Here is a 23,434-nt window from a genome sequence, read left to right as displayed (position 1 = left end):
AAACAACTGAATGGAAAATAATAACTAGTTCAGAAATTGTTTGTAGAAATGTAATGTATTTAATTGTATCGGGTCAAGGTATACGTACAGAATGAATAATCTTCTATATATATAAAAATAAGTCGGGTTTTCCTTCCTGGCGAAAAGAACGCACGAACAATTTTGCATTCGTTGGAAAAGTCTCGAAGGTAATTAAAAATTCGAGTAATGACATTAGTGAGAATTATCAGAATTATGCTTGGTTAAGTCAACGAACAATTCTTGCCGCAAAATATAATGATGTACACGCACTGAATTTCACCATTCAATCAAAAATTGCTGGCAATTTGGTTTGACTTCAAACGATTGCAATTACCAGTTCGCCTTGCATTCGCAATAACAAGTCGAAAGGCCAATGGCTTAGTGTTTGCGGGATAAATTTCAAATAGATTATTTAGAAAATAATCACATAGGCAGTTATCCGTTGCCTGTTCACGAGTTGGAAAACCATCTGCTTTGTTTGTGTTAACGTCAGACCAAAAAACAAAAAAATGTGGTATACCAAAGATCACTTCCATGAAACGGATAATTTGCGGATTCACTTTCATTTACTTAGAGAAGTTCAACTAAAACATTTCATTTTTGTAATCGAAATAAATTCATTACTGTTGTGCAATAAAATCAAATTTTTCCTTTTCAAATATAAAACAAACCAAAAATTTCTTCATCTTTCTCACGAAACCATCTGGTGGCGAAACGGAGTTCGTCGGCTAGTTTCTTATAACTAGCTTAGTTGCTAGTTTCTTATAACTAGCTTAGTACTTATACTAGGGTAGGAAATTATTTTATTATGTCAGGTAGACAAAGATAGATGAATAAAATTTGTAAGGCTCGAACACTTGCTGTTTTTCAAAGCCATCGTTTTACCTCATAGGTGAGATAAAATGCGACATTCAAGGGGCAAACAGATCCAATGTCTTAATTTTAATTTTAAATGAATTTTACAAAATAATGACTACATTTATCAACCAACGCAACATTTAAATTTCATGGGTCCATTTTTTACTGAAATAACATTGTATATAACGTATTTTGTCAAAAATATTCATAAACAGAGTTGAAAGAACTGTTTAGTTAATTTGTTTCTTGTAAACTTGCAATTTTCAACTTTTGAATCTAACTTGAAAATAATACTACTATGATAGAAAGAAATAACGTATACTTAAACGTTATATAAAGGTCTCGTTAACTAAACCACATCGAAATACCAATACTTTTGTTATGGATTTTCGAACATTGCCGTTCATCCCCTGATAGTGACGTCGTAAGAATCAAAGTGAAATTAAATTTTAATATTTCAAAAAACATTATTCTTGTATTGACAAAATGAAAAACTGGGTAACATTTCTATGGGTCAAAAATTAATCAGCACGACCCCTTATCAATATTAATCAAATGTTTTTGAATCGTTGAAATTGGTTGATCCGTGTTCTCTAAAAAGTAGAAAAATTGTATACGCACATACATATACATACAAACACACAACCATTTTCTTCAAGGTGTGCCAAAATGTTCAGAAGGTTTTTAAACGTGAATATAAATAAAAAAAATCATTTTCCATTTTTTTGCGATCGCTATAACTTGCCCTACGAGAAGTTAAAAAAAAGGTACAATAATTGTCATACATAAAATATCCCATTTCTCTGCTACGTTGATAAGATGTTCCGAGGCATGAAAATTTATCTGTATGAGCAAAATAGCGTAGTACAAGCGTACGCTATTTGGATTACGGCAAACCATCTCCGCCCTGAGTGTTAAGCGCATATATACTATTGTTCCCGTATTCCCAGACGTGTAAGTTGTCATCATCAAGGGCCGCTTGTTCGCAGCCGACCACTGGCGTTGCCTTCTAGCTCTCCACCGTACGCCGATTCTCAACGGACTAACCGCCGAAACCCACTGACTCAGTGTCGCAATATAAATATTATACATGTACGAGGATATTCGGCTAAAAGCGAACCCGTGAAGATTTGTCTGCGGTCATAAGCGCTAATTTACATTAAGCCACACGATTTTGAATATAACACAACGAAACGAGTACATTCATAAAAAGCAACGGGTTGAATTTCAGAATAGCTTATGAAAATAACTGTTTGAAAAATTTATTTGAACGGAGAAATTAACAATTAATCACGATATTTTAGCATTACTTGCTAACGTCATATACATTTATTATTATTAATATATTTTAAAAGTACTTATTCTATCCAATATCCAAAGACAATGACATAGACTCAAGTGTCGAGATGTATAAAAATATGAAGTCTCCGATTTATTTTTCTTTTTTATTCGATGTTAACTGGCAATTCATCATTAAAATTAACTATTCTCAGCATATATTGTATATATTTGTATATATTCATACTATTATTTCATTTTTTTTCCATTTCAAAATTGGCCTTTTAATAATTAATTAAGCACTTTGCCGATGTTTATTATAAAATGTTTCACTTTTAATCAATTTGAATTTTTACTATAGTGAAATGTAAGTATTGGGCGAGGCACAAAGATCCAGTTTGACTTTGAGCAATTATAATCTGAAAACTAAACCAATTATATCACAACAAATAACACAATAAAACAAGCAATTAACTGACTTTTTTCAGCAAAACTCCCAGCTAATTTATGATTGTAAAAATGTGTTTTCTGCTATTTTTCTAAAATGTGTCATCTGGTCCTTTTTACCCCATGTGCGGGGTAAAATAGGACGTCCAGGGGGCAAACAGGACAATGACTAACTTTTAATTTTAAAGGAATTTTGCGACAGCTACATTATTTTACCGAGATAACACTGTATACAACCATGATCTGGTAATTTGCCAGAAGTATTTTCATCAAGAGTTGGAATAACTATTAATTTGATTTATCTCTTGTAAAATTGCTTTTTGCTCAATTTACATTTTTATTTATAATTTTTTTATTGTTTACACCTTTGCCAGTGTATAAGTTCAATTGGTCATTTTACCCCACCCACGTGTTAGTTTTTATAGAGGTTACATAAACAAACTGTTGAATCTAACTTAAAGTTACCAATACATGTTATAAAACAATTAAATAACGTATATTTAAAAATTATTTTAGGCCGTTGTAAACTGAGCACAGGGGGGGGAGGTGACAACTGACAAGTATTGATTGAAACTATCACGAAAATATTTGATTTTTTTAATCCCAAGCAATTTAAAAATTATGAGCTTTTAAGTAAAGCCTACAGTTTTGGTAAAATTGTGACCATTTTTCGGTTAATATGGTGAATTTTCATCATTTTTGTTTGAACTTACTAACAATACTTGCTAGTTTCAGATCAAAAAAACGAGTAAGAAGATAAGGACCTAATGCATAAGAACATTAATTACTAAATCATCTCACATTTTGTTTCAGACGTGCATACAGAACGCATTCTATGATAATATCCTCGAAGACACGACAATTCTCATATTGTAGGATAACGTGAAACAAGTTTTGTCATGTTCGAATACGTAATGCGTTGAGAGTTAGTTCTACGTAATATTTTAATGTCTTCTGACATCGAGACATTTATAAGGTAGGACGCAGTAAGAAAAGCTAGCGTGTTTGTGACTCATTTATCACCTATCGGCAAAATAGCGTGTATGTCGTACGATTACGGAGAACACTTTCTGTCAAAAGAACAAAATGAGCATTAATTTTCAGAAATTGGAAGATAAGATAGAATACACCTTTTATTTAAAGCAATCACATTCCTTTAGCATGTTATAAAAATCAAACGAATACACGTTTAGACTATACATTGAATATGTATATCTCCAAGTTTTAGTAACGTTTACTAAAGTATTATTACCAATTCGTTTAACCATAGATCAATTTTAAAACTTACGCCTATTAGTACAAGCTTTTGTTTCATATTTTAATAGAAACCATATCCATATTTTATTATTTTGTAGTTAGAAATTATATAATAGCACTGACTTATATAATTTGATGCAGCCATGCCCAAGAAGGAGTATTTTCACAAATTTTCACATATCTAAGGTCGATATTTCCGTCGATATTTCCGTCGATATTAAGTTTTATAGCACAATTCATATTTCAGGTTAGATATTAAAACATCTTATGCAACAAATATTACTTTCCTTACATTCAGTCACATTATCATATGTATTTTTTTTTTCAAATTAATGTTAATTGTATAGGGTAGGAGCGGGGCTTAAAATTTCACGGGTAAAATGATCCACCACCGATATCTCAAAAATTGGTAAAGTTGAGAATTTTTTTAACAACATTTGAAAGTAGAGGAAAAAAGATATATAGCCAGCCATCACTTTGAATCTTTACGACCTTACGACGTTTTTGTGGTCGTGAATATTGTTGCTTAGTTATCGAGACCTTAATATAATTGTTAATTTGACTTAATATAATTGTTAAAAGACGTAAATAGTCTTTTCATATAACCTATATTAAGGCTTACACCGGGGTGAGGTATAAAGGACCAACTGAATCTTTATCGCAAAAGCGTAAAAAAAATAAAAGTAAAAAAAAGAAAATCAAGTTAAAAAGCAATTTAACAAAATATAAATTGAATAACGGATACGGAGTACACTGGTGATAAATATTTTTGACAAAACACCAGATCAAGGTTATCTACTGTGTTCTCTGTAAAAAAATGCACCCTTGAAATTTATATTTTGCATTGGTTGAACAACGTAGGTATTATTTTGTAAAATGCCTTTAAAATCAAAGTAAAACATTGAACCTGTTTGCCAGCTGGTCTCAATTTACCCCGACTACGGAGTAAAAAGCACTGAGTTACAAATAAAAAAACATTTCTACAATGATAATTAGGCGAAAGTTCTACCTAACATGGTCAGATAGTTGTTTGATGCGTGTCATTTGTAGTGATAGAATTGATTTGGTTTTCACAATATAAACGCTCATAGTAAATTGGATCTTTGTGTCTTTTCATTCTAAAAAATAGAAATTCTATTATTTGTTAAAAATTATAGTCAGGTGTTGTAAACTAAAGAACAGTGCACAAAATATGAAGACAAACAACGAAAAAATATAAAATCGTTCAAATCCTGGAGCGACGCTGTGAGAATTAAAGGGATGGCTATACATCTTTAGCCTTCTGCTTTGAAATTGTATGGTTAAAAAATTGGAACTTATTTTTGAAATAATAGTGGTAAACTTATTTACTTGCAAACCTTTACATCACACTCGACTACCCTTTATTAAAATCTTTTTCATTGATCTCGTATTTATCGAAGATAACTATTGAATTAAACTAATTAGTTACTTAGGCAACCGTATACGTACATAGATATCTACTTGCTCAGTAAGACGTCCGTTACGTACATATGATTGATTTGATTTTCGAATATTTAAACCTCGCTCTATACATTTTGTGAAACAACTATATTTATTATTGTTGAAGATATAGCTGTCGAGTTGTTCAAACACAAATAGTTTCCTATATAAACTCATCATGTATTGAAGCAATTCCGTCCGACGCGACGGTCATCGTATACACGGTTCGTATAATTTATCTCGCTGTTTTACTGTTACTGAAACATTCGCAGAATTCGTTGCCATCATTAAAACTTTTCTGATTTTCTATGTTTTGGTTCTGTGTATGGCATTTTGTTTATTTTACTCTGTACAATATTTTAGCGCACAGGAAATGAATTTAGCCCTTTTAATCATGTTTGCCGCTACGGCGCTAGAACCGAAATGATTGAGTTAATTTTTTGTACATGTGGGATTGAGAAGTGGTGCGCGAGCTGAAAATACTTATTTATTGCAACAATAATTGAGACTATCGTTTAACAATGTTTAGAATTTTTGGGTAACTACTCATTATTATAATAAATACGGCAAATAATGTTTTTTACTCGTTCTTGAATGCTTAAATCCAATTAATGGGTTAAACAAACTACTTAATTAATGAAAAAATCTTGATAGGACGATCTAGGAGCAAAGATCCAAACCAATTAATTACATCACAACAAATAACATATTCCAAACCAAAAACTATCTGACAATGAGTTCAGTAAAACTCCCAGTTATTTCATCATTAAAGAAATGTATTTTTTAGTGTTTTTCAAAAAATTGTCACCTGGTCGTTTTAACACCATAGGCGGGGTAAAATGGAACAGCTAGGAGGCAAACAGATCCAATGTCTTATTTTTATTTTTTATTTTTTATAAAAAATAGCTATATTATGCAACCTATGCAAACTATAAACTTCATAGCTATATTTTTACAGATATAACCTTGATCTAATATTTCGACAGAAATATTTATCAGCTTAGTTGGATTAAAAATTGCTTTTGTTTACTTAATTTACATTTTATTCACAGTTTATTATTTTTTACACCTTTTCCAGGGCTAAGGTTCAATTGCTCCTTGTTACCCTAACCACGTGTAAGCTGATATAAAGGGCTTATAAGAGAAACTATTGAATCTAACTAATAAAAGCAGAAAGAACAAAACGTTTTGTCCACGTTTTAGCTAAAAATCGAGAACCAATTTTGAATATTCAAAAACTATTAGATAGATATTAGTAAATAGTGCTGGTTAGTTTTAGACACAGATCGACCGAGCCGTTTCTTCGTAATTCATTGTCAAATTTTTTTGTTTGTCATTTTAATAAATCTCTGTATGACGATAGAGTCTGTGGTCTTGATAAATATACTAAAATATCATAATTTTACAAAAGGGGTCTATTATAAAAGTTATTTAAATTGGAATTATTCTGACGAAAACAGAAAGTGTACTGTATGTGTAAGGCAGATGCTCGTTTTTCACCAATGTTTAACAAATAAATTTGCACAAGGTTGTATAATCTGCAATAGTTTCTCTCATTATAACGCTCTATAGTCCACAGCAACTATAAATCGTTCATAAATTGATATATTGATATCTTATTGAATTTGATTATGTACGCGTGTCGGGAAATTTCTGCAACTTGCCTTACGACAAAATGCCACTTACAACTAGTTATATTTAATTATATATATATATATATATATATATAAATTATTAAGATATGTGTGATTGCTTAAACAAAAACATTGTAAGGGTCATGCAGACTCTTTATTGAGATGCTTTAAATCAATTGAGAGAAGAAAGGTAGAGATTAAAAATTTTAGTATGTTCTTCGATTAAGTTTTTAACAATAAACTAAATCACATTTAATGGAATAATAAGAATATCATTTGCTTGTATTTTGTGCATCTGACTAATAAAATATCGTACCAAGTTAAAAAAAATCTTTGCAATATTGGCATTTCATAATAATGACATTTATAATTTTACGACTTCAAGTATAATGTATCGCTAATTTTCTATTTTTCTTTAATATAATTCTAGCATGTAAACGAAAAAAAAGTAATAGGAGGTTCAGCAACATTACCGAATATGTTTCCTGCAGTCAATCAAAAATTTATTTTCAGGTTCAAATTAGTACTAAAAATATACGTGGTGCGATGTGTTGTATTCATTTACAGTTATCGACAAAACAGAAAGTTAGGTTTTGGCACAGCAACGTGGAGCGATGCATTAGCGACACGCCAGTAAGACATTAGTCCTTCATGCTCGTGGAATAAGGTTGTTAACACCCAATGCCGCCCATTCACTCGAACTCCGAAATTACATTTATGTACTGCGCTAATACAAAAGTTCACCGTCTACTGGTGTTAACAATGGCTAAAATTAAGGAATCTACATAAAAATGTAGGTTACTCAATTTTAGTAAATTTATTATTTTCAATTAATAAGAAGTGTAGAAGATAAATTCTGAGACAAAATTAAGAAGATAAATTCTGAGACAAATTAATAGAAAGCATTGATAATGGGTACTTATGAATAAATAAAGAGTAGTCGAAAAAAGCACTCAATAGTTTCAAACAATATGGTAAAGCGGGGCTTAAAAGTCAGCGGGCAAAAAAGTTTACTATCGATGTCTTAAAAACAAGTAAAGTTACGAATTTTTTAACAACAATTTTTAAAAGTAGAGGTAAAAAGATGTATAATCAGTCATCACTTTGATATGTACGACATTGCTATCGAGAGATAAACGGCACTGTTTGAAAATCTATAATAAAAGTATTTTCTTTTGTTGTTATTTTTTTATTTTGAACACTGTCGTTTAACTGAACGTAAAGGTTCAAATGGTTTACACCATAAAATAGTAAACAAAAGGTAAATTCAGTTGAAAAAATGACTTTTGTAAGTGATAAATGAATGGTTATTCCAACTCTGTTGCTGAATATTTCTGACAAAATACCGGATAAATATTATATACGGCTCGCCCGTAGGTAAGCGGTTAAGAGCGACGGAACTTGTTTCAGAGGTCCCGGGTTCGATAACCATTTCGAGCAGCCTGTTGTCAGGCAGCAGTGACAACAATTTTCACTTGGAAATATAGATAGCAATGCGTTTCCAAGTGAAAATAGCCCTTGTCCGGCATTGCTGCACCAATAAAAAGTCAGCCCTATTAGATTAATTCTAATAACAAAAATCATCAAATATGGATGGGTTAACCATTAGGTTACCATCTAAAAAATAAAAAGTAAAGAGAAGTTTCGACCCAACAGCTCATAGGACGTAAGGTTCTGATTGCTGTTAAAAAAAGAAGAAATGTTATATACAGCGTTATCTTTATAAAAAATGTACCTATAAAATTTATATTTTGCATTTGTTAAATAATGTAGCTATTATTTCGTGAAATTTCTTTAAAATTAGAAATAAGAATAAGATTTGTTTACCGATTAGCCGACCCATTATGGGGTAAAAAAAAACAGGTGAGAAGTTTTAAAAAAAACAGCATGAAAATATATTTTTACAATGATAAATTAGCTGGAAGTTTTAGTGAACATAGTCAGATAATTGTTTGATATGTGTTATTTGTTGAGATATTGGTTTGGTTTCGATAATATAATTACTCAAAGTCAAGTTGGACCTTCGTGTCTCGCCCTATCATATATACATTATCACAACATAGTGATTAGACTAGTTGAATTATTTCAAAATAAATAACCTTCGAGGACCCAAATATGCAATAGATGGACAATTATAAATTACTCTCTCAAGCTCATGAGGACTATCGTACCGTGTCATTAATCATTTTATGTACCGGTCCGCTAGTCATTTAAACTTAGATGTCTTTCTTTGAGTTTAAAGAAATGTCCATGTTTGTCTGCTTCCGACAAATCCAATACCATTAACAACAATCAATGACGTGCAGTATACACATTGGCAAATACAGAAACAACCTGTTTACACGTTCGTTCACGCGCTGGTGTGTCGTATAACATTCGCCGCTGCGGCGCTCATGGGCGTTCTTAAGAGAAGTGTGGCCGAGGGTGGCACAAGAGTCGGAGATACAACTCAAACCCGTGTTTGAAATAACTTCGGCGAGCACAAGAAGTTCGATACGAAGTTATAGGCGATCAATAAAGTATATACACAACTACGCCGCCGACACACAAACATGCACGTACACGAAACGCGGGGCCTTTGCCGAGTTCGGCAAACTTTTCTCTCCGGTAATCTGGTCCCGGGATGTCGGCATTCGGCTGTGGCGGTTGCATCTCTTCCGGGTCTCGGAGGAACGGTGCGCGATTTGGCAGTGCTGCGAGTACATAGATGCTCTGAGCGTTTATAAATAAACACGTCTTGGTACATATAAACACTTCACATCGGGATAGCCTGCAGTTCTAAAAAACTACAAGTTTTACGATATCTGTATACATAAAGTACGATCAGAAATGATTGGATTGCATTGAGTTATCATCTTATACATTCTCATTCTCATATCTTTCCTCTTTTGTTTCAAACTCTTTCACTTTTTAGTATTCACTTCCGCACAATCTATATTTTCATGGTTTGGATGGAATTTTATTCAAATTTGTTTAATAATATGTAAACATGAAAAAATAAACTAAAAATCTTTATTATTTTCATATATAACACACAGAAGCGTATATATTGAACCAAGTATTAAATCGTTTCCACCTAAATTGAACAAAATTTGTCCAGGAGTCTAGGGACTTATTGTAACAGAGGTAAGAAGAAACAGCAATTTCTCTGTAATATCTTAAACGATCTTAAAATATTTTTTGTCTTGATTGGACATGTAAACCGTCCTGCAATAATTTTATAGCTACTGTCCCGCAGGCCGATGCAGTAAACAGAATTGTGCAGATGCGTCGTTTTTGACAGGCAATATATAATTGAATGATCTTAAAACCTTGGTTTGCATTATCATTATTGGTAATTTTAGATTGTATAGATCTTAGTTTATTTCAAATTTATTAATCTTTGATAATGTGTACCAATTTTTGTGGTTGCGACATATTTTGAAAAGTTATCTTGATTAAGGTAAAAAAATCACACCTAGGGCTAATTGTATAGCATGAGAGAATAATATTATTTGGTATATAGTGAAAGTTTAAGAGATTTAGTGAAAAAGTTTAAGAGATTTAGTGGAATTGTAAGATATGGGCACATCTCACATTATGTTGCAAGAGACTATATATTTTATTAGTATTTATTGTAGTTTACTTCAATTTATTATAAGAATTTCTGTTGCAGGAGACGCTTTGAATTTTATTTGTATTGATTATATTTTGCGGGAATTTATGAGAACAATTACGTACTTTTGAATCATAAAATTTTTCTTAAAAATAAGCAAAAAATAATTTATCATGGATATTATTGTTGTTTTCTTGTCGTTACTACTTGCTCCTGTAGATATTACAGCTAGCCCCAAACACGGAGTAAATTGTAACACTGCACTTTTTCTAGAAGATGATTAAATGTGAAATTAGAAACAAAAGTTATGAAATTACATATTTTTACTTGATAAGGTAGAAAAATAGTTACAACATGTATTCGGCTTTATGTCGTAGTAATATAATCAGTGAATCTCAATATCGATATATTAATTAATAAAAATAACTGTTACCAAGGCCCTAACTCGCCTACGTAAACACATATAATGTTGAGTTCAAGATATATTTACGTTCAAGACTATTTCACAATTATACAAAATAATTTGTAAAGATATAAATCACGATAATAAATTAATATAATGAGAACATAAACTATCGAAAATACCCTACGCATTCGCTTTATTTATAGAAGTGCACAAAACCCTTTCTCACATATCATGAATCCGTACAACATAATTCTTTTCCTAAAATCATGGGGCACCTTGGCATCGGTTTAGTAAACGGCTACGATACTAATTCATAGGCACCCTTTCTCTCGCCGCATGCGATGCGTTTCTCCGCATTGCACACGCGATCTAGCGTTCCGTAAGTCGCGCACATGCTATGCATCCAGCACGCCAATATGCACCTGTAAATTATCGATGTATGCGCATACACGAATATTGGAACGACTAATTTCTATGAATTAGTAAGAATATATTTTAACTTTTAATTTTTAAATTTGTGTATAAACAATATTATATACTTATATATTAAAAGTATAGGTGATCATTATGTATCATAAATGGTTATACACTGAAATTATGCGGTACTCACAAGGAGAACCTCAAGGTTACTCTTCTAGAATTTTGATGAAACTTCGCATGGTGATAGAAATAGAAAGGGATGACAGTCATACCAAAGGTCTTAATATATTACAGGCATACGAGAAGTGGTTTGATTATAAAAATTAATTTAAGTTGAAGTTTTGAAAAATAGACCGCGCGCAAGATGTACGCCAACATCGTTCCATATATGGCTTGGTAGCTCTATCAGTTAAAGTTGTCTCATACTTTTTGCAATCGGATTCACAGATAAGAGTTAAAAATGATCGGGTTCATATCACGTCAGTGTATAATTTGTTTTTTATTAACTTAGTTTCATATTTGAATAGTTGGAAATTCATGTTAATATTGTAGGAATATTTATAATTATTAACTCATTGCATATATTTTACTAGGAATAATTGATCTATTTGAAACAAATCGATAAGCAATACATAATATATGTCTCTACATTGCATGTTAACTATGAAACTATTTTTCTTAGAAATTGCAAATAGGGGGTAATTAATTGCCAAATGTATTTTTGCGCGTCTTTCTTCTATTAATCTCTTATCTGTCTGTTTAATTTAGTAATAGTTTTGTATTTTTGCGACGTCATTAGATAGTTGGACTGGAATTTTATAACAAATAGAGAAATCTTAAATCAAAATTTGTGGTCATCAAAATGTATACTATTAAGGTGACCATATTTTCTCAAGTCCAAACCAGGACGGTAATTTTTTGTAATGTAAATCCAGGACGGGAGAGGGGTGTCTATGTCAAAAAATTTAATATGATTCGAAAATAATAATTAGAAATTTGTCTTTTTTAAGCGAATCATTTTGTAATTTAAACTAAGAACTTTATTTTTATTTATTTTATTACATATGTTATATATAATCTTATATTAGGCTGTGGAAAATAACGGATGTTATTTTATCTAATATTTTTGGATCTATAAATATGTTTTTTCAATTTTTGAACTGTTATAAAATTTTGTTCATATTTTTTCATAATTATTAAAAAAACTTATTCCAAGAGTGTCAAAGTGCATTTTCATATTTTTTTCGTAAAATTGAAAATCAAAGTTCCAAATTATTGATATGAAAGACTATTTAGCCCGCCTTTGGAATTTTGAATACGGCAATTTTCTCATTTATGTTTCATATACGTATACTATTTGATGGGTAGTTGTAATTTTATTATCAAGTAAGAGCATAATTTCAATTTAGGCCTATACTTTTCGAAAACCCGAGACAATCCGAGACAAAAGATCTAAATAAGACGTATGGTCACCTTAATACTATAGTCGTAAAAATGGTGGTATTGCTGAAAATTTGTAAAAAAATATTCAAAACACACACACAAATATATAATTATATATAAAATATAAAATTAAGTGTCTTAATTACGTCCAGTATGTTTCGATAAAAATCTTTAATATGCAAAATATAAAGAATTTTTGAAAATGTTAGTACGTTATCACTATGGAAGCCTATTAATATTCAAATAAGTAATGCTCAATTCTGACGTATTGTGCTATTTAAAAATGCCATGAGATAACGCTTAATAAGCATGTAAACAAAATACCAGAATTATGTCATTTATGTATCAATAAAACTGTTTCTCAGTTCGTCCTTCAAATAAAAAAATCAGTGACATGTATCCGATAAAATCATCTTGTGTCACCCCGTTTTTTTTCGTTGTTTCAGTGTGTGTTTAACCCCTAAAACGGCCATCGTGATATAGCTTGTTGGGAACCTTGTTCGCTGGGACGTTTCGTGCGTCCTCCTGAGAGTCGTAGAGCCGACGAGCCGCGACCGAACGCAACGCTGCCCCGACCCTCACTCTCGAAGACGATTGTTTGTAGGATAATTCCAAAACGAGACATATTATCGGGGTAGTTTTTATTTATCAACGACGGTCCAAACGGGCTGTTTTACTGTCGCTCTTATAGCTCCATTACGTTACGAGGAAACGTCCGTGTTAAGGGTTTCCCGTTGTTAAGATGCGACTTTATCGTCGTTGATTCTCCGGAATGTCTTTTAGATTTTGGCGCGTGCCATGTTCCGTGACGTGATTCGGTTCCCAGTGCGTTTTTTGTCTTTGTTTTTAAAGATTTGCGAGCGTTTGTATTCTTTATTAGTATACTTTAAAGTAGCGTAACAGAATTATTGAGATACAATGGGATTGGAAATAAAATAATTACTGAAAAAAAAAACACTTCGTTAAGATGAATAAATTTATTATTGTAACAGATTTTTTACTTTCAGAAATGAAAATCGATGTTTTGACCAAAGAATTTAAATCGATAATCAGATATTATGTTGACCCTTAGAATTTCGACGATAATTTTGCCATCTATCTACTTTCGGGTAAGAACTAAAAAAAACACAAAGTGCATATCAAAACACTCAAGAAGCCGTTCATGAATCACGTGAGCTCTAAAGGGAGAGGAGGGTTTGACAAAAAATAACCTAATATCACGCGGGGGAGGGAAAAATCTAGTAAAATATCACGTGTATTTTTCAACTTCCCGTAGCTAAATGTGCAAAAAATTCAGTTTTTGAGAGAATTAAGCGTCCGATTTGAATGATTCCAAAAACTTTCTGCTTGTTTTAACAAAATAATTGATTTTGAAAAAAAAAATTTGCTTCAAAATTTTTTTTTCAAAAATTTTTTTTTGTATATCGAAAATAATTAAATTCCAATTTAGTTTATATAATTCTTATAAATATTCGACAATGTTACAATATTTATAATAATCTATTTTAAAACATTTAATATTCCTCGATCATTTCGTTACGGTACGGGAAGTTCCAACAATTTGCCTTAAGGCACGATGCCATACACCACACTAGTTTTACCTCAATTTAAAAAAAAATATTTAAAAATCCAAGATTTTACGATATTTTCTAAGTCTTTTTAAATACACGTGATGTGTAAAGGGCATTAAATATCACCAGGCATCGCCAAGAGAGAGAGAGTGGTCTAAATTCTTTAGAAATTGCTCATGTGATTAATGGACGCTTCCTAATAAATCGCGTTGATTAGTCTTATGTAATGATCAGTCGAAGCATTTTTTATGAATATGAATATATATATATATATATATATATATATATATATCTGGTTCAAAATATATAATTGAAATTTCTTACCGTGCTCATAACCTCTTCAGTTGTTCGTTTCCATATACGCAGATCTGAAACAATAAAAAAAAATTATTAAACAAAGTCATCGCAACTGAAATTTCTATATAAAATCAAAAATCAAATCAATTTTAATCACAATTGCAATTTATCATGTACTCCTTTATACCCTGCAATAATTTAACGATTTCAAGAAAATAACGATAAAATCAAACGGTTTAAATCAACAAACAGTTTATTACCAAATAATTACGGCATAAATATCCGTGGGGCAAAGGAAAGCAGTCATTTCACTATCGGACTTCTGAGGCAATGTCGTTATACATGCACGAGTGGATATTGACGTAATTCACGAATGAAACAGAGCAAAATAATGGCTAAAAATAAATAATCTGATTGTAGGTAGCAATGGAAAATCTGACTCTGATATCAAATGTAAATGGAAACTTATTACAGAGTTCACAAAAGGCAAAATAAGATATAGAAAACATGGTAATGTGTTAACTTCTATATATTTTTATTATATGGAAAGCGGGGCTTAAAGGTCCGCGGGTAAAAAGGTCCATCATCGATATCTCAAAACACGTAAAAGGGATCGTTCAAGTATTACGTAAGCGGATTTATTACAATTATTTACCCCCCCCCCTCTCCTTTGTCAGCAAAAGTAAGCAAATTTCTTACCAAAAATAAGCAAATCAATAACCCCCCGCCCCCCTATAGTGCTTACGTAATACTTGAGCGGCCCCAAAGTAGGAGTTTTTTAGTTTTTAGGAAAAAAGATGTATAATCAGCCATCACCTTGATGCCTACAACGTTATCGGGAGATAAACGGCAATATTTGAATATCCATAGCAAAAGTATTTTCCTTCGTTGTAAGTATTTTTCAGTAGTGAGTAATGTTGTTTAGTTTGCTAGACCATAATATAATTTTGAAATACACGATATTTAAATAATTTGTAAGATGTATTGTTAATTTTAGGTTTGATTCAACAGTTTCTTTTATATAACCTCTAGAAAAGGTTACACGTGAGTGGGGTAAAAAGAACCAACTAAACCTTCACCCTGAGAAAGATTTAAACAATAAAGAATATTAATAAAAAATAATTTGCGTTATTAAAAGCACTTTTACAAGAAATGAATTAAATAAACAGTTATTCCAACTCTGCTGATGAATATTTTTGACGAAATACTAGATGAAGGTTATATACAGTGTTATCTCTGCAAACAATCTACCCATGAAATTTGTATTTTACACTATTAAATATTGTACCTATTATTTCATAAAATCCCTTTAATGTAAAATTTGAACACTAGAGCCTCCTGGTCATCCCATTTTACCTCGCCTATGGGGTAAAAAGACCAGGTGACATTTAAAAAAAAACAGCAAAAAAGACATTTCTACAATAATGAATTAGCTGGGGGTTTTACTGAACATAGAAAGATAGTTTTTCGTTTGTTATGTGCCATTTGTTGTGATATAATTAGTTTGGTTTTCACAATATAATTGCTCAAAGTCGAATTCGACCTTTGTGCCCTACTCTACCCTATATGTAAATAATAATATGAATATACTTTATAAAATAGGCTACTAAGTAGAATTAAGTAATGTATGGAAAGTTAAGAAAATTAGTAGTATAAGAAAGCTAGTAATAGAAAAATATTACAAAACATTTTTAATATTTTCCTATTTTTCTATTTTCTTTAAGAGTAGCTCTTAGTGCAAGAAAATTATTGATTTATTACCTAAATTACTTTGAGTTCTGTTCTGCTAAATGTATAATTAATTAATATATCCCATTTCAAGACAATTCACGTGAATTATAAAGTTATCCATCTATCTGTGAATATTCAAACAAACCCTCTCTATGCAAAACCCACAGAAATGCAATTTAATTTCAGGAATAATTTAATTATGAGAATATCTCTTGGACATAGTAAAATATGAGAGAAAATCTACAAAATGCATGAATGTCTTGAAGCGCGGCAATGTAATCATATTTGAATAAGCATTTCAATAACACAATGTGACAATGGTAGCAATAAATTGGACAAAGTAACAATTATATAAATTATTAAGCAAATAAAAAAACGTTTACACCACGTTATTAGTTACTATATAAAATATCATGATTAGCTATTTAAGTATAAATATAATCATTTGAATATAATCATAATTGACAATAACAAACTTCATTTTATTTTAGCTAACAAGATTATACCAAGCAAAAGTATATAGAGACACACGAATAAACTAATTAAAATAACAAAAATTAAACTAAAACTAGATGTAAGTAGTTAATCTAAAAACTTTCCTATATGTAAACTTGAATAAAATATTTATGTAACATTTTTAACTGCTATTTCAAAATTAAAATTTTCGCTTTAACTAAAATATAATATATGCCGTTTCCAATTGATATCTTTCAAACAAACTGGTATGTTCAGAAAAAACAAACCTGCATGTCAAATAAAAAAACAATTACGAAAAACGACTCTTACGATAGTTGGCAAAAACTAGTCAATAATATTCCAACTAATAAATTTCCAAAGATTTTTCAAAAAAAAAAAAAAATCAGGATTGTTTTTGCAAAAACATGGAATGAAAATATTTTGCAGTTTGCTGCTAATTCTAAAAATGGTCTTCTTTTTAGCTTTGGCGAACGTCACACAAAATTAATAGTTTTTGAAAAAAAAAAACTCAAAAAGGGTTATAACTTAGGCTTACATCATAAAAGCATTTGCCATCATTCCAAATTGTAATAATTTTTGAAAATTGAACTACTTATTGTAGACCAGTGATATTTTAGTATGTTCCCCTCGGGAAGTTAATATGATCGTCGTGACTATGAGCAGTAATGTTTAGTTCAGATAGACGTCGTAGTACCACCGATTAATTTAATTTTTGCCGTGATGAGGCTATGATTGTATTATTTATATTTGCAGAAACACGAAAGCCACCGGAACCTAATTTGATATATATACATATATTATACTTACAAGAAAGAGCGAGACTTAATGTTCCGCGGATAAAAAGGTCCATCATTACCGATATCTGGTGTAAAGAAGTGAAGTTAAGAATTTTTCAACAAAATATTTGAAAGTAGAGGGAAAAAATGTATAACCAGCAAACATCTTGTTTTTTACGACGTTGCTATTAGGAGATAAACGGCGATGTTTGAAAATTTAAAAGTATTTGCTTTCGGTGTTAGTTTTTGTAATTGTGAGCACTGTTATTTAGTTTACGAGACCTTAAAATAATTTTTACGTTATTAAATTGTTATATGAGATGTATTGTTAATTTAAAGTAAAATCCAATAGCTTTTATTATATAACCTATATAGAAGCTTACACGTGGGTGGGGTATAAAGAACCGACTGAATCTTCACCGTGGCAAAAGTGTTAGCAATAAAAAATAGTGAATAAAAAGTAAATTAAGATAAAAAAAAGCAATTTTATGGAATATAAATCAAATAATTACTTATTTCAAATCTGCTGATGAATATTTTTGATAAAATACCAGATCAAGGTTATATACAGTTTTATGTCTGTAAAAAATGAATCCATGAAATTTATATTTTGCATTGGTTGAATATTATAGCTAATTTTTTCTTTAATACATTTAAAACTAGAAATGAGACATTGGATCTGTTTGCCTTCCGGCCGTCCCATTTTACTTCCCCTATTGGGTAAAAATAACAAATTTTTGAGTAAAAAATACATTTCTACAATGATGAATTAGTTGGGAGTTTTACTGAAAATAATTAGGTAGTTATTTATTTGATATATGTTATTTGTTGTGCTATAATTGGTTTGGTTTTCACAATATAATTGCTCACAGTCAAATTGAACCTTTGTGCCCTTCTTTACTCTATATATAATTAAAATTGACATAATATAGTTACACCTTACTCTTGAGTAAAAATTCTTGTTTGGTCGTTCGAAGAGTGGGTTTAAACCGAGAAAGCCTCTTTACACAATATAGGACGATTCACCATCACGAACTATGTATATATGTGTATATATATATATATATATATATATGATTTAGTAGTTAATTTTGATGTTGAAATATATGAGTGAGTTCTTGAGGGCGATACATCAAACAAAGAAAAGCCAAAGATTTATAAAATAATCTTTATTTCCAAACGTTTCGACATTCAATTTAATGTCATCATCAGTGGATCTAAAAACAGTATGAAAATTAGCATATCTAGGTAATTATAATATATGTGGATTGGTAAATTGGTAAATTGGTCCTGATAACTCCTTATTGGTTAGTCTTGACGTAGTATCCCTATTCACAAACGTCCCCCTACAATTAATTTTAGATGCCATCACTGCTAGATGGGACGAAATCTCTTGTCATACAACATTATCACTGCATTGGTTTCTCGAGTCCATAAAATTCATAGTTTCGAATACTTATTTCGAATTCAACGACCATTTTTACCTTCAAATATTTGGCACACCTATGGGTTCTCCTATTTCCCCTTCACTCGCAGAAATTGCTTTACAACACTTAGAGTTGAAAGTTTTTAATTCCTACAATCTAGACCTTCATTTTTATTACAGATATGTTGATGACATCCTTACTTGTGTTCCTGTTAAAAATTTCGAACTCTTACTTCATAGTTTTAACTCATTTAATGAGCATCTCTCCTTTACGTTTGAAAAAGAACAAGAAAATTCTATCAGCTTTTTAGACGTAAAAATTATAAAAACCGCAGACAATCGAATTATCACCAATTGGTTCCAAAAACCTACTTGGTCGGGTAGGTATTTAAATTATCATTCTTACCACCCTTCTAGCATGAAGATAGGCACTATTATTAATTTAGTCGACCATGCCATCCTACTCTCAGACAAACAATTTTGGCCCTCTAACTTATCCCTCATCCGCACAACTTTAATTAACAACTCATATCCACCGCACCTCATCAACTCCGTCACCTCCAACAGACTTAAAACCCTTAACAGTATGCATTCTTCTTTTTCCCCAGAAAAAAATTCTAAAGACAATAACTATATAGGCAACGTTTGTTTACCTTACGTAAAAGAACTTTTTCCAGTGTGGAAAAAACTTTTTCATAAGGTAGACATCAGACTAACCTGCAACATAGATCTAACTCTTAAATCCCTCTACACAAACCTGAAATCTCCCACTAGTATAGAACGTACTTCCAACATTGTTTACAAAATAAATTGCAATGATTGCCCTTCTACTTACATAGGTGAAACCGGACAAAATTTAATAAAAAGACTCAAACAACACGACAATAATTCGAAAAACCCCAACCAAAACCAAACTATGATAACAGAACACATAAAAAATTTCAAACACTCCTTTAACTTTTATAATGCCAGTATTCTCTACCATGAACGGAACACCATTCAGAGACGTTTTGCAGAATCTTGTTTCATATCAATATGTGACCACGTGGTGAACAAAAGATCGGATTCCTCCTTACTCTGCGATAACTACCAAGTAATACTAAATAATGTTTCCAAATTTATCTCCTCTGAACAAAACTAATTGACCTTACTAACCTTGCCAACACTTCCTAGTTTAACTTCGGCCTTGATACCCGAGCTTTACCTACCCATACATAGCAAATTTTGAATAAACCTTAAAAAAATTTTATTTTAGATTTTTGAGTTATTAGTATAACTACTTAGTAATACTAAATAATATTTCCAATTTTTTTCTCCTAATTCTAACCATACAAACCTAGCCTAACATTACTAGTTTCAACTTCCGACTATTTTCTACCTACCCGCCCATAACAATCCTGGAATGACCCTTAAAAATCTCTCAAAACATGTGGTGACTTTTATACATGCCTCGGTACTAGCAAAGTACAGAAGTCGTGGCAGAAATTACATAATTCTACTTACATTTTTGTTCAATAAAACTATCATTTTTCTGTTTACATCATACAAAAAAATTATATAAAAAAATGCATAGTGCTGACAAGTTAGTTGTATAAATGTTAGTGCCATATCTCTAGTGCTGTGTACACTTCTCTATATGTAACTAACCAACGTAATGTAAGTCCACTTGTATTTTATATGTATTATCCATCTTCATAAATAATTTGTTTGCTTTACATATATACGAGTTTACATATATTGTATGTTTATATATATATATATATATATGTATTTGTATGTATGTATGTATATATATGTATATTGCTTATTTACATGTATGTTTGTATGTATGTGCATATTTATATGTGTATACATGTAATTATATATACGTATATATGCATGTATGTATGTGTATATATATATGTATGTATATATATATGTATATGTATATGTATATATATATGTATATATATGTATGTATATATATATGTGTATATATATATATATATATATTTGTGAGCATTTATGTACATATGTATATATATATGTATTGTGTGTATATATATATATATATGTATGTATATATATGTATATATATATGTGTGTATATATGTGTATATACATGTTTATGCGTATATGTATGTGTATACGTGTATAGCTATAGTTACATAGATAGGTATGAGTATATGTATGGTTCATACATGTACATGTACGTCGTTGTGAATATGCATGCACGTTGCATATATGTATATACGTATATTTATATGTGTATAGTCTTACATGTATATGTGTACATATATAGGTATATATTGTTGTATCTGTATATGTATATGTGTATTATATGTTTGTATGTGTGTGTATATGGATATATGCATGTATATATATATATATATGTATATATATATGTATATGTGTGTATATGTGTACGTACATATATGTATATATGCGTAAGTTTATATGAGTGTACTTAAATATTTTTGCCTATACTTTTTAATTATTTATTTAATTCTAGTCTCTACTACCTTTCCTATCTTTTATATTTGATTTGTTGTTAAGTGTTGCTATTTGTTAATTTTTCTCTTATTGTATAGTTACTTTACCAATCCACATATATTATAATTACCTAGATATGCTAATTTTCATACTGTTTTTAGATCCACTGATGATGACATTAAATTGAATGTCGAAACGTTTGGAAATAAAGATTATTTTATAAATCTTTGGCTTTTCTTTGTTTGATGTATCGCCCTCAAGAACTCACTCATATATATATATATATATATATATATTTATATACCATAAATTCACTTCTTCACTCTCACCCTTAATCACCATATCAATTAGTTCGTTGACCAAAGAGCTCAAATAAAATCAGCGCCGGACCCCGCAAAGGCAATACGATGGCGATAATAGATTTGTCTGGTACCGACTATCTAGTTATAAATGCATGTTAACAGTCATCGTTACACGACCCGAACATCTCGGAGACCTCTTGTGAATTCCCCAATAATGAATGTCGGCCGTAGTGCTGGTCAACACCGTGCTAAACCACCGCCGCTCTCGGTAGTATACTCCGATCAAACATTCCGATATAATAGATTCATAGATTCAATGCAATCAGGGGCACTCGCTTTGAGAATTAACCAGACTTGTGTATAAATTAGCTCAGACATTATTAGCTTTGCTGTGCCACCGAATTTATCCGAGGGACGATATGGGATGTGGAGTGGATATTATTATAAAGGAACTCTCGTATTCTTGCAGAAATTTTGAATTTAAATACTAATATGGAAAATTACTTGAAATTATAATGCAAAAACATATTGATTTATTTCTACTATAAATTACAGTATGAAACCTTAAAAATTCATTCAAGTTTCGCAAATAAAATTAAATAAAGCCTATTTAATAATGAAAGTGCTTTAGCAAAATGCATTTGCCGATTGGTTTATATGATGGTCTTACGCTGTGTGAACGTGGTCGTGAGTTCGAATCCCGCTCTGGACAACTCGACATCGGGCAGCAAAGATGTCGATTTTTACTTGAAAATATAGATAAAAAAATGTTTTCAGTTGAAAATAGCCCATTTTGGGTATTGCAATATGTAATAGCAAGAAAAGATCTCTCACACTACATCCTTCTCTGAATCGAGGTGGAGCTTAACTCAGCTTACAGACCTGACCTAGGGTAGTATTACCCATTTCTTTATACTGATTATGGTAAAACATATATATTATTACTCTACTTAATAAATTTTTATTTAATTTATTACAATTTAAAGAAATGCAATTACAATACAAAGAAATTACAATATTAAAGAAATTTAAAATTGATTATATTACTTGGGTGATTTAACTGTGCATTTTTTTACTACCTATGTATATATCAATGTGTCATTTACAAGATCTATAATCGACAATTGATTTACTGAATGTCCATATAAGTCAGTTGTCAATAATATGTATATAATAAAAAAAAGTTATTTGTGAAATTGTATTGGGAAATACTAATCACAGTTAAGATCAATTCAATAATTGAAATCAATTAATGTGAAACATAATCAATAAAAAATTGTTTCAAAATAAAATTTATACTAATATTATAACGCAGGTTCGTGAGCTAAGTTAAATCCCAACTCGATGCAGGAAAAATAGTGTGAAAGATTTCCCATTGCCATTTCACGCCGCAGTGCTTGAAGTAAAATACTATCAATTGGAAACATATTTTTGATTTAATTTTTCAAGTGAAAATAGAAATCGCTACTGCACGATGTCAAATTGTCTAGAGCGGGGGTTGGAATTTACGATCCAGTTCACACGAGTGAGAGAGTTTAACCATTACACCATGCAATATTCAA

General features: G+C 30.7%; 1 protein-coding gene across 1 annotated transcript in view; it reads right to left on the bottom strand.

The window, feature by feature from the left end:
* LOC113375528 (myelin transcription factor 1) overlaps positions 1–14,750 on the bottom strand; it is a 141,071-nt gene extending 126,321 nt beyond the window's left edge. Inside the window, exon 1 of the mRNA XM_026615461.1 lies at positions 14,716–14,750. Within this exon, the coding sequence (XP_026471246.1) occupies positions 14,716–14,724 (9 nt within the window). The 5' untranslated portion in view covers positions 14,725–14,750. The remainder of the gene's footprint in view (positions 1–14,715) is intronic.
* Between the last annotated feature and the right edge of the window lie 8,684 nt (positions 14,751–23,434).

Source organism: Ctenocephalides felis, unplaced genomic scaffold (assembly GCF_003426905.1).
Source record: "Ctenocephalides felis isolate EL2017-DRISC unplaced genomic scaffold, ASM342690v1 CF-g0.4_SCAFFOLD_01886, whole genome shotgun sequence".
Taxonomy (NCBI): Eukaryota; Metazoa; Arthropoda; class Insecta; order Siphonaptera; family Pulicidae; genus Ctenocephalides; species Ctenocephalides felis.
Note: the sequence above shows the minus strand (reverse complement) of the source record. Positions and strands in the feature narration are given on the sequence as shown.